Below are 13,543 nucleotides of genomic sequence, written 5' to 3' on the forward strand. Positions count from 1 at the left end.
ATGCAGTTTACAAATAGCTCCGATCCTCTAATGAGATTTTCCTATCTGATATACCGACTGAAAGGTGGTATGGCATTTGTGACTGTAGAGAAATCACATGAAGGAAGAACCATGTTTAACACGATTGTGTACCGTAGCTTGTGTATATCGTTTAAGTCCAAGATTCACTCGGATGTTTTTTCTAGGTTTGTCAGCACCATACACATGCTCATTGGGCTCACCAAAGTGGTAAACGTGTAAGACCTATATCACTTTAGGCTTTCCTCCCACTACAAGCTGACCTGTGAAGATCCTGGGTAGAATAGGTCTTCAGCAACCCATGCTTGCCGTAAAAGGCGACTAACGGGATCGGGTGGTCAGACTCACTGACACATGCTCATTGGGCTCACCAAAGTGGTAAACGTGTAAGACCTATATCCCTTCATGCTTTCCTCCCACATCAAGCTGATACAGCGTGATGTGACAGGAATACTGTTCCAGTCTATGTTAGCCCTGACTCACTCATGCCTTGTTCCCTGTAGTCATCATACTGGAATGTTGCTGAAGAGTCACTATTGTCTTCATAGGTTTCATTTCCACTGTGGCTGATTCATAGTTTAATGACAAGAAACACTCTTGTGATATTAACAAATTGCTAGATTTAGTTGTCATGAAAGTGATTTTATGTTCAATTTTATGTTGCAGTGCTTATTTTGAAACCAGTTTCTGTCAGCTAATCACACAGAAACTAGATTATGTAATGTCTGCCACATGAAAATAAATTGGATTTTATTCCATATATCTTGAATTATTCCTTCCTGTGATCTATTGATTGTCTGATTGAGTGCTATCAGCCTTTGGCCGAAGCAGTAAAGACATTGTGGACCAAGTAAAATGTTAAAACTAATAAAAGTGATCACATAATCTGATACGATCTTGATGTATGATAATTTCTAGGTGAGCTTCAATAGCTGACTGCCTTCAAATACATATATCATCCTGTAATGGTTGGGTTGCAAGTTTCAGAAGTCGATATGACACAAGGCCGCCCTTATGTCGCCTCATCTAGTTTTTCTTATTATAACATCTTGATAGATGAAAAAGCCTTCTCACGTTGACTCTTCCAAGTTGAGACTAGGTATTCTGCACAGATAGGTGAACCATGAATGGCACCCACTCATCACTATTAACACCAGGAGGTTGAGGTGATGAAGTGAATTATACTGTCACTGCTTTTAGTTCCTCTGATGACACGATGCCAGTGACAGGGAAACATGGGTACTTGATGGCTCAGTCAGCTGTGGTGATTGGTGGTTTGTGAACAGGGATACTGGTTGAAGCACTATGTTTGAACTATTTTAAGTTTAACAGAACAGACACTCAGTACCCAATGTTGAATGTGTCTGACATAAGAGAAGGCAAATTGTGACCTGGCTGTTTGCATCTCATCTCTCAATCACTGGTTTGCCTGGGCCAGTTTCAGTTGTCTATCAGCAGCAGCTTAAGAGAATCAGCTCACTCACTCTGACCTTCCCAATCCCTGCCTCACTCACTCACTCACTCACTCTGACCCTCCTAATGCCTGACTCACTCACTCACTCACTCATTCTGACCCTCCCACTCACTCACTCACTCACTCACTCACTCACTCACTCTGACCCTCCCAACCAATCCCTGCCTCACTCACTCACTCATTCTGACCCTCCCAATCCCTCTCACTCACTCACTCACTAACTCTGACCCTCCTAATGCCTCACTCACTCACTCACTCACTCACTCACTCACTCACTCACTCAATCACTGTAGCCATACTTCCAAAGCTTACCTTGTTTATTTTTTGTTTTAAGAATGTAATATGTTTTCATATCCAAGACTGCATGAGAGCGTTGCTTGCACATCAACATCAAAGGCATATGTAGATTGTTTTATCTTGGAGTTGTTTTCATAAAGCAATCATAGTGTGGTCCCACCTTATTTTATTTTTTGTCAGTTACATTCAATATGTATTCCTCACACCTGAGCTTTGTTAGATATGGCATGTTTGTGAGGTTGGAAATGCAACTGCAAGGAAGATTTCAGAATGTTAATTAGGTCATTTCTGTCTGTTAGGTAAAAACTGCAAGTAATCTAACACCTGAGGTCCTGTCATCTTGAACATTTCCACTCAGACCTGCCATTGAAGAGTGAATATCAGCGCTTTTTGTAGCAAGACAGGAACATGACAGGGTGGTCATGTACTAAAATATGGTCCTGACATGGTCCCACAGTCAGACATGGAGCTCATGTAGTCAGACAGGGAGGTCATGTACTAAAACATGGTCTTGACATGGTGCCCACAGTCAGACATGGAGCTCATGTAGTCAGACAGGGAGGTCATGTACTAAAACATGGTCCTGACATGGTGCCCACAGTCAGACATGGAGCTCATGTAGTCAGACAGGGAGGTCATGTACTAAAACATGGTCCTGACATGGTGCCCACAGTCAGACATGGAGCTCATGTAGTCAGACAGGGAGGTCATGTACTAAAACATGGTCCTGACATGGTGCCCACAGTCAGACATGGAGCTCATGTAGTCAGACAGGGAGGTCATGTACTAAAACATGGTCCTGACATGGTGCCCACAGTCAGACATGGAGCTCATGTAGTCAGACAGGGAGGTCATGTACTAAAACATGGTCCTGACATGGTGCCCACAGTCAGACATGGAGCTCATGTAGTCAGACAGGGAGGTCATGTACTAAAACATGGTCCTGACATGGTGCCCACAGTCAGACATGGAGCTCATGTAGTCAGACAGGGAGGTCATGTACTAAAACATGGTCCTGACATGGTGCCCACAGTCAGACATGGAGCTCATGTAGTCAGACAGGGAGGTCATGTACTAAAACATGGTCCTGACATGGTGCCCACAGTCAGACATGGAGCTCATGTAGTCAGACAGGGAGGTCATGTACTAAAACATGGTCCTGACATGGTGCCCACAGTCAGACAGGGAGGTCATGTAGTCAGACATGGAGGTCATGTAGTCAGACAGGGAGGTCATGTAGTCAGACAGGGAGGTCATGTAATCAGACAGAGAGGTCATGTAATCAGACAGAGAGGTCATGTAGTCAGACAGGGAGGTTATGAAGTCCCTTGTATGTTTACATTTCAAGAAGAATGGGACACTGGTTAAATGTCAATATAGATGTGCAACTGGCATATGGTGATATGAGTTTAAGGTTTCATTTGGCTTTCAGGATCTTCAGAGTTGCCTTGGAGATATGATAATGTTGACTACATTATGAATGAGAAATCTTATATGAACATTTCATAAAATATTATTGCCCATGCATCATGAAATATAGTGTACTGCAAATTACATGATGGAGAGACAAAAGGTTTCCTTTTGCAATTGTATAAATAAAAGATTAACTTAATAAGACTCATTTCTATGATCATGCTTATTCATTGCATTCAGCAAATTACAAGTTTGGGGCAAACATCTAGTGATGCTTCTTTCAGAAGTTGTCAGAGTGTAAGATTCGCCAGGTTCAGTTAATTCCGAATTTGTGAACACTTATGTAACAGAGAAATATGGTTTGAAAGTAAAATTAGGTAGGAGTGAAGTAGGGAAAGAAGTCTAAGGCAGTCCACTTTTTTTCCGTTCCCCATCTCCTGTCGCCCTGTATTATCATTCTGACATGAAATAATAAAAAGTTATCTTATCTCAATTTTCCCTGCCACTGTGGAAATATATGCCCCCAATGTGATAAAAAAAATACTTGTTGCACACTTGTAAAAATTCAGGTCAGTTTTATCTTTCTTCAGCTATATTAATTAAATAGTCGTTTCCCACGATTGTTGATATTAATACAAGTATGCAAGGACTTGGAAGGAAAGGGGTCGGGAGTTGTTTGCACTTATATATTTGCACTTCAGTAAAGCTTTTAAAAAGTGTTATGTATAGGACATTTCTATATTTGATGCATCAGTGACAAAACAATGTCTGATCCAGTCCCTCAGTGTTACTTGTACCTTATGTTCCTCGTGTTTTGTGAGGTGAACACTTGACATGTATTTGCATGTGTTTGTGATGTGCCACCTGTGGGGCAGGATACGCTCACCTTTTCGTGAACACCTGGTATCATCACTATTTGGTGAGTTGTAGGTGCTGCTCATGATATAGTCAGACTTGTGCAATGGACTCTGATTTTAGTGAGAATTTCCTATGAATGTGGAAAGGGTTTTGTCGCTTTTATTAACATTTATGTAGAATATGTAAAGCCCCTTGAATTCACCAAATAATATTAAACTGTGTTCAAATGACCCCTTCACAAGAAAACGTTCATGTTGTTTTAATTTCTTTATTGAGAAGTACCATTTCAAGTATTTTGTTGTAGAGTCCCATGCGGGATTCAAACCCATACTCTCAGAGCGAGACACCGAATAGTGACATACATTTGTATTTCACTGTACAGTGTTCTAAACTTTAAAATGCCAAAATAAGTTACACAGTTCGTGAAAAACATTTTATTTTATTTTTTATTATTTTTATTTTTATTTTTTGTCCTGACTACCGCCGTCTTTCTGGTTGAGTTTTGACATGAAAAACACATAACAAATATGTATGGCCTAAGAAGTAAGTCGGGTTGAGCAGGCGCTTGTTTCTTGTCTGCCTGTAATGTCCTGACCAGTCTGGCAACAGAAACTCCATCACATCTGTTTTATTCATGCAACAGAGACAGATGCCTCATCAAAAAAGAAAACTCCCCTCCAACAGAAAACAGTGATAAGACACAGAGACAACTCTTTTGTGGTCTTGTATATACATTTGTTTAGCTTCTGACAATATGCACCATATATATGTATCTGCCATAGTGTATGTCCTGGGCCAGGGTGTGATGGTAAATGTTCCCATGTGCATCCATACATGCCCAGAGGAAGTCAAGATAGGTGGAATGGAATGGAATGTCACCCGGAAATGTTGTATTGCCTGAAACGTGGCTGTGTATTGAGCTTGATTACAATTTATGAGAACACGTTAAGTCCAGGTGAAGCTGCTCTGCATCCTCAGGCAGTTGACTTGTCAGGGGACAAATGATGTCATGTATTGCAGTAGTATTTTGGAGAGATGGTGTTTGTTTCTCTTTGCTGTACTTAAGACAAGTACTGATAACTGTTGTATATACAGTGTTGGTTAACATTATGTATTAACTGATAACTGTTGTATATACAGTGTTGGTTAACATTATGTATTAACTGATAACTGTTGTATATACAGTGTTGGTTAACATTATGTATTAACTGATAACTGTTCATGTGTATCCAATGTTAAAATATGAAACTGACTGATGGGGTTTGTTCCAAATAAAACCTTTTGAATTGAATACTCACAATTCTGAAAACACTTAATGTTCATTTCCTAATTATGCTCCAACAGATCATAAAGTCTGTTTTCAAACATTAGAATTATCGCTGGCTTAAAACGACATTCACATATTCAGCCACGTGCCAATCCTCTCTGTGAAGGAAGTTTGTACTTGATGCGTGGAGAAGGCATTCAGTACATTGGATTTGGTATTTTTAATCGGCAGATGAACATTGATAGAAACTGGGGAAATTACGTGCTAGTACAACTTTACTTTGTCTTGATGGAATCTATTTCATTTCAAGAGTAATCCCTCAGAAAGAAAAATGTCATAAACAAATTACTTCAAACTACATTTTCAATTTTGAATGTAAGGATACAGTGAAATATATTAATTTGGGATGCCATCTTCATCCAATGTTTGTGTAATTTGGATGCCTAGAAACACAATAAATATGTTTTATTCAATTTTGGCTTCTACTTTGTATTTATTTGCCCCTTCTTGAAAGGTTTGATTGGCTGGTTCGGGGTATAAATGATTAAGTTGTCAACAATTTAATTTGTCTCCACAAGAAACTTGTATAAGCGTTTGTTTGAGCACAGTACGAACCTATTTTGATTCCCTGAGCGAGGCCCAGGTAATGGAATACTGGCCATAATAGCATTACAGCGTTACTTATCAAATTGACATTTTAAGTTACGGAGGATGATGGAGGAAGCTTCATCACAATGACCTTGCCGGGAGTGAGATCTGTTACCAGTAAATGAGTAATGGCACTTTTACGGTCGGAATAGCGAGAGCGCTGTCACAGTACCATCCACCCTTTTGTGTCTATTAACTGGGCAAAAAATAATGCATTGCAGTTACATGAAAAGTTGCCTATGATTTCTCCCAAGGGACCTGTTGGAAATAATTGTGGTCCCCTCTTAGACAATTTCATTCTTGCAGCCATCCTGGGCCAATATCCTGACATGCCACTTAGACTGTTGAGCTGGAAAATCAAGCAAAGTTGATGGAAATTGCTTTGTCAATGACTAGAGGATATTGGAGAACTAGACACATTCTGACACATGTAGACACCTGGAGGTTAGCAATAAGACAGGTGTCGTAGTCGTGGTGCTGATTAATAGGTCATAGTGTGGATCAGGTGTCTCGGCCAGGCGCTGAAACAGTTGCGTCAGGCGTTATACAAAAGCATAGCAGGTATGGACAAATGTCTAAGTCAAAGAGACAAACATTTGGATCAAGAACCTTTGCCATGAGGGTTGGTTGTCAAGGTCATTGACAGGTGTCTTAGCATCTAAGTATATGGTCTCTGGTGTCAGGTGGCTAAATCATATGGGCACAGGTGTAGCCTTAGCATCATGTAAAAGGATGGATATCTACATTGTATGATGGACAATTAGGACATTAGAAAGCATATCTAGGTCATAAGGACAAATATCTAGGTCATTGGGGATGTCTCAGTTTGGTTCAGGTCTCTGGGGCAATATGTAAACCATTTATATACTCATAGTTCTGTCTGGCAAGGGACAGGCCCCGAAAATTTGTTTCTGGTCAGAAAATGGTGTATGGTATTAACATTAAGAAAGGTGTCATTCCCTGTTAGATCATACTCTCGCGCATCACTACAACACAAATGAACCACAACCTACTTCTCCACTGTAATGTTCCCTGGAGTAAGCTTGTTTGGGGTTTGACAGCAGCCTGTCACCAAGCTGTCCACCAGCATCACCATGTACTCTTGTGTGTAGAGGAGCCAAATGAAGCTCATTCAGGGTCTAATGTCCTTGGACAGCCAATGTGAAATATTCACCTGACACTGTAAATTAGATTTGCCCATGTCTGAAAAGCCAAAACTATTAGTTTAGATCATGGTACATGTATATGTATTCTGATGGAACATGTGTGTACTGATGGTACATGTGTGTGTACTGATGGTACATGTGTGTATTCATGGTACATATGTGTATTGATGGTACATGTGTGTACTGATGGTACATGTGTGTATTGATGGTACATGTGTGTACTGATTGTACATGTGTATTGATGGTACATGTGTATACTGATGGTACATGTGTGTACTGATGGTACATGTGTGTACTGATGGTACATGTGTGTACTGATGGTACATGTGTGTATTGATGGTACATGTGTGTACTGATGGTACATGTGTGTATTGATGGTACATGTGTGTATTGATGGTACATATGTGTATTGATGGTACATGTGTGTACTGATGGTACATGTGTGTGTACTGATGGTACATGTGTATACTGATGGTACATGTGTGTGTACTGATGGTACATGTGTATACTGATGGTACATGTGTGTGCTGATGGTACATGTGTATACTGATGGTACAGGTGTGTACTGATGGTACAGGTGTGTACTGATGGTACATGTGTGTACTGATGGTACATGTGTGTACTGATGGTACATATGTATACTGATGGTACATATGTATTCTGATGGTACATGTGTATACTGATGGTACATGTGTATACTGATGGTACATGTGTATACTGATGGTACATGTGTATTCTGATGGTACATGTGTATTCTGATGGTACATGTGTATACTGATGGTACATGTGTATTCTGATGGTACATGTGTGTACTGATGGTACATGTGTGTACTGATGGTGCATATGTGTGTATTGATGGTACATGTGTGTACTGATGGTACATGTGTATACTCATGGTACCATTATTTATGGTGTGCATCTTACTCAGAGGACATATCATAAATTTCTTCTGTTTTCTAGGATTTTGTGACAGACATGTTGAGCACATGATTGAAATGTGACTGTAAGACGCCTTGTGTTGTATTTTCCAGGAAGCGATGACACTGCTGGAACCCATGGTCCAAGACCCCATCAACTATGTCCGGCAAGGAGCTCTCATTGCTTCCGCCCTCATCTTGGTCCAACAGAATGAAGTCACATGCCCCAAGGTAAGTAAGTCCCATGGTGAAGCAGAGCCCTGGAGGAGTCACATGAGGCCCCAGTGCCTGGTCTTGCTTATTGAAGTCCCCAGTGCCTGGTCTTGTGTATTGAAGTCCCCAGTGCCTGGTCTTGTGTATTGAAGTCCCCAGTGCCTGGTCTTGTGTATTGAAGTCCCCAGTGCCTGGTCTTGCTTATTGAAGTCCCCAGTGCCTGGTCTTGTGTATTGAAGTCCCCAGTGCCTGGTCTTGTGTATTGAAGTCCCCAGTGCCTGGTCTTGTGTATTGAAGGCCCCAGTGCCTGGTCTTGTGTATTGAAGTCCCCAGTGCCTGGTCTTGTGTATTGAAGGCCCCAGTGCCTGGTCTTGTGTATTGAAGTCCCCAGTGCCTGGTCTTGTGTATTGAAGTCCCCAGTGCCTGGTCTTGTGTATTGAAGTCCCCAGTGCCTGGTCTTGTGTATTGAAGTCCCCAGTGCCTGGTCTTGTGTATTGACGTTGGGGTCAAGCTGTCTGGCTCCATGACCTGTCTGACCGTGTGTCGCCATGCTCCAACTTGTTGTGGATTGTTGCTTTCAGTCACTGGATTGTCCGATCCAGACTTGATTATTTACAAGCAACCATGGTTAAGCTGGAATATTGCTGACTGTGGCCATGTTCACCATTCACTCACTTGTGTGAAGGCCAATCTAGTTGTAGAATTATTGCAGTAGTCACCACTACAGAAACAATAATGTTGTATTCAGTGTATATATTTTGCAGTCATCATGTTGTTTCACTTTTTCTGTCTCAACTATCTATAATTGCATTATAACATCATTTTCATGTTCAGTTCGTGTTTTTGAAAGATGCTATTGCATTCATTCTCTTTTTGTCCAAGATCAACCTAATTTGTCTGTAACCATCTCTCAAAAACAATGGAGTGTATACAACCCGACCTGCAGTTCCATATTTGAACATCGCTCATTGGTTTCTATGCAATCAACAAAGGCAGCTGGGAATGAAATGTAGCCCAACTTCTTGTAACTCTTATCAGTAACTGGCCATAATGGCAGACAGTAATCAAGGAATCATTCAGAAAGGAAAAAACAACAAGCAGAGTTTCTTCTAGAGTAATAACTCCAAGTACTTCATGCTTGTAGGAGGCAGACATTGGGACAGAAGTACCATGCAACTACATCTCTATGATAATAGTCATCAATCATTCTAATATCCACTATATTTCATTTGTGTCTCCTGATGAAACTCTGAATGGGTCAACAGGAGTCATTTATGGAAATTTCCCATTCCTTATCGTTCCTCCAAGGACATGCAGAATGCCAAATATTTTATATGTGAAAAAAGTAAATTTACAGTGATCGGTAAATGAGGGATGCAGTTCGAAGATAAGCTATTAAAATGGCACGCTGTCCAATATTCGCCACAGTCCACTTTGATCGTTTGTTATAGATTGAGGAATTATTTCCATCAGTTGATCAAGAATATAGAGGATGCTACCATCTACTCAAAGAGACAGTTGGGGAAAGAATATTCAAATGAAACCATATTGGGTCGACCACAACTTGAGGATAAGTAGGTCACAAGAAGCAATTGAATCACATTCAATCAAATGGATTATATGTTTCAAAAATACATTGGGTTGAATGAAAGTTTAGGAGTGTAATCAATTTTGTTCAAATTGCTGTTTTCATAATTCCTCAAACGTTTTACTTGATTGAATTTATTGATGGGAATATAGATGTGAGAATTAATTTAGGATGAAAGTACCTTTTGAAACCTCCAGAGCAGACACACCAACTTATTTTCCCCTCATGACATGAAGTTTGGAGCAAAGTATTATCAGGCAGACGGATTGTGTGTTTGACACATTAGACGCATTTGCTATATGTAACCGATGTTGCGGAAAATTGCTGTAATGTAGGTCTTGGTTTTAATGAGAGATGTTATCCTTCAATTTAGCGCAGCTTGAGACGTAATCGGCACGCTATCTGGGTGCTAGACGCTTTGATCCCCTGTCATTCTGAACTGGACCCACCTTCAGCCTCTCAACGTTATATCCTAAACATCTTTTAAATACAATGATTATTTCATATCTTTTAGTCCTGAGATCTGCACAGCTAATGCTGCCCAAACTTAGCCTGTTGAAGAATACCTTGCATCAACATTTGGGCATCCAATGAAGGAAGATGACCAGATGGTATAATGCTAGGAGATTGTTCCTACATGTTTGGTGGCAGATGTGCAAACTGTGGTCAAGTGTTGACCTGCTGTAGTTAACATGTACTTATTATACTAGGTTTCAGCTGTGGTTTCTGCTAACTAGTGTTTGTAAAGACGGTGGTGAGACATCAAGGATGTGAGCAATGGGGGTTTAGTCAGGCCTTAGTTGGGTAAGGTTTTAAGCAGGCAGTCAGTCTTGGTACAGAGATGATGATGACATCACTGCATACCTTATATGTGCTGATGGTACATGTGTCCCCAAGTTGTCCCAGAACAGACCTACTCAGGGAACCATTTATTCAGCATTGTCGTCTTCATCTTCATTTCTGTTGTTTGGACAAGGATTGGTACAGAGATGACGATGACATCACCGCCAAGTTGTCCCAGAACAGACCTACTCGGGGAACCATTTATTCATCATTGTCATCTTCATCTTCATTTCTGTTGTTTGGACAAGGATTGGTACAGAGATGACGATGACATCACCGCCAAGTTGTCCCAGAACAGACCTTCTCAGGGAACCATTTATTCATCATTGTCGTCCTCATCTTCATTTCTGTTGTTTGGACAAGGATCGCTGCTTAGGGACTAACATGCCTTGTAGTTCCCACAGCTGAAATTTCATGCAATTATTCTTGTATCAGTCCTGAAGGTATTTGCCGGTATTAGTAAAGTTGACAATATGCCATACTTTCATTGATATGTCGGTGGTATTCAGGAAAGTAATAGCTAGGTCCTCAGAACCCAATTCTTGTAAGATGTGTGACCTGGCTGATTGTGTGTCATTGTATCCATGATGGCGGTGATCATTGCTTGTGCCGTCGACCACTGGTTTGTCTGATCCAGACTTGTAATTTATATGTAAAGGCTGTTGTGATAGGATTGTGAAATGATTGACTGTGATGTAAAACAACATTCTCTCCCATGTTTTATACTCTTATTAAGCGGTGGGGACTACTACCCCCTGTTTGTTGTATGTGGTTACTGAAGTGGGTCAGCATGAGGACAACACAGCATCTGTTCTGGCGGTATTTGTGACACTACTCCCTGTTTGTTGTATGTGGTTACTGAAGTGGGTCAGCATGAGGACAACACAGCATCTGTTCTGGCGGTATTTGTGACACTACTCCCTGTTTGTTGTATGTGGTGACGGAAGTGGGTCAGCATGAGGACAACAGCATCTGTTCTGGCAGTATTTGTGACACTACTCCCTGTTTGTTGTATGTGCTTACTGAAGTGGGTCAGCATGAGGACAACACAGCATCTGTTCTGGCGGTATTTGTGACACTACTCCCTGTTTGTTGTTTGTGGTGACGGAAGTGGGTCAGCATGAGGACAACAGCATCTGTTCTGGCGGTATTTGTGACACTACTCCCTGTTTGTTGTTTGTGGTGACGGAAGTGGGTCAGCATGAGGACAACAGCATCTGTTCTGGCTGTATTTGTGTCACTACTCCCTGTTTGTTGTATGTGCTTACTGAAGTGGGTCAGCATGAGGACAACACAGCATCTGTTCTGGCAGTATTTGTGACACTACCCCCTGTTTGTTGTATGTGGTTACTGAAGTGGGTCAGCATGAGGACAACACAGCATCTGTTCTGGCGGTATTTGTGACACTACTCCCTGTTTGTTGTATGTGGTTACTGAAGTGGGTCAGCATGAGGACAACACAGCATCTGTTCTGGCAGTATTTGTGACACTACCCCCTGTTTGTTTTATGTGGTTACTGAAGTGGGTCAGCATGAGGACAACACAGCATCTGTTCTGGCGGTATTTGTGACACTACCCCCTGTTTGTTGTATGTGGTTACTGAAGTGGGTCAGCATGAGGACAACACAGCATCTGTTCTGGCGGTATTTGTGACACTACTCCCTGTTTGTTTTATGTGCTTACTGAAGTGGGTCAGCATGAGGACAACAGCATCTGTTCTGGCAGTATTTGTGACACTACCCCCTGTTTGTTGTATGTGGTTACTGAAGTGGGTCAGCATGAGGACAACAGCATCTGTTCTGGCGGTATTTGTGACACTACCCCAGCAGCATTGATTTCTGCTCCTATGAGTACACAGGTTCATGATATTCCCACACACTGAAGGTGCTTTGATGTATGCTGAAGACACACCATCTCCAGTCTGAAACATCACCTATGAGACACAAATCTAATGATATTGCTTTTGGTGAAAACGTCTTGAGATAAGTTCAGTCGAGAAGACTGCAACAGTTTGGCATAGACTGAAACAACCTCCCTCATGTGTCTTCAGTACATGCTAAAGACACATGATCATAAATCCAGTTACAATCCTCATGGTTTGCTGGTACTTGAGGATGATGGGATAGTATGTGGTAACAGAGAAAACTGTCCACTTTACGTCTTTAATCAGCACCACAGTTACTATCTGTTTGATGGTATGTCTGCTTCTGAAAAGTCTATCACATCTTGGTTGGTTACAAAGGAAGTCTCTTAGTTACCTGCTGCTACCTTCCAAGTAATTGGCCAAATTTATTAGGCTCTCAATTGTCCTCCTCTCCTTGAACTTGACTTGAACTTTTTTCATTTCTTTTAGATCATAAATTGATCTTGTGACCATCTGTCTTGCCAACAAATCAAGCAGGCTCAAAGTATCTGCTAATAGTCAGTTCCTTTCATTAATGGCCTAAGCCTCAGCAGGAAAAGCCCCAGAAAAAACTGGCAACTACTGAAGAGAACAGAAAGATGGTTCCCGTGCAGCTTGTTGGCTGTAGCGTGGACATTAAGTAATCAGCACCTTCTGAGAAATGTGAGGTCCAGTGAAAGTCAGCAGGGATAACATCTGCCTGCTTCACAGGAATACAACCTGATGTGTTTGTTGTAAATGACTTGCAACCTAAGCTGCCAAGGTAAAGGGACTATTTGTTATTGTTTGTTCCCCCTCCTCACATTCCAGCTGTATTGTGGATAAACACTATGATATTCTGCTGAAAGTAGTTTTTATTGGGAAGTAATATTTCATCCTCAGTTTAAGTGTTTGTCAAGTGTCTACAGTAACTGGCCATTTACCCAGTCAGGGTGTAT

General features: G+C 41.2%; 1 protein-coding gene across 1 annotated transcript in view; it reads left to right on the top strand.

The window, feature by feature from the left end:
* Positions 1–13,543, top strand: part of LOC139447338 (26S proteasome non-ATPase regulatory subunit 1-like) — a 328,509-nt gene that overhangs the window by 290,954 nt on the left and 24,012 nt on the right. The window contains exon 23 of the mRNA XM_071228641.1: positions 8,173–8,289. Coding sequence (XP_071084742.1) covers positions 8,173–8,289 — 117 coding nt within the window. The remainder of the gene's footprint in view (positions 1–8,172; positions 8,290–13,543) is intronic.

Source organism: Haliotis cracherodii, unplaced genomic scaffold (genome assembly GCF_022045235.1).
Source record: "Haliotis cracherodii isolate W230 unplaced genomic scaffold, xgHalCrac1.p SCAF_7, whole genome shotgun sequence".
Classification (NCBI taxonomy): Eukaryota; Metazoa; Mollusca; class Gastropoda; order Lepetellida; family Haliotidae; genus Haliotis; species Haliotis cracherodii.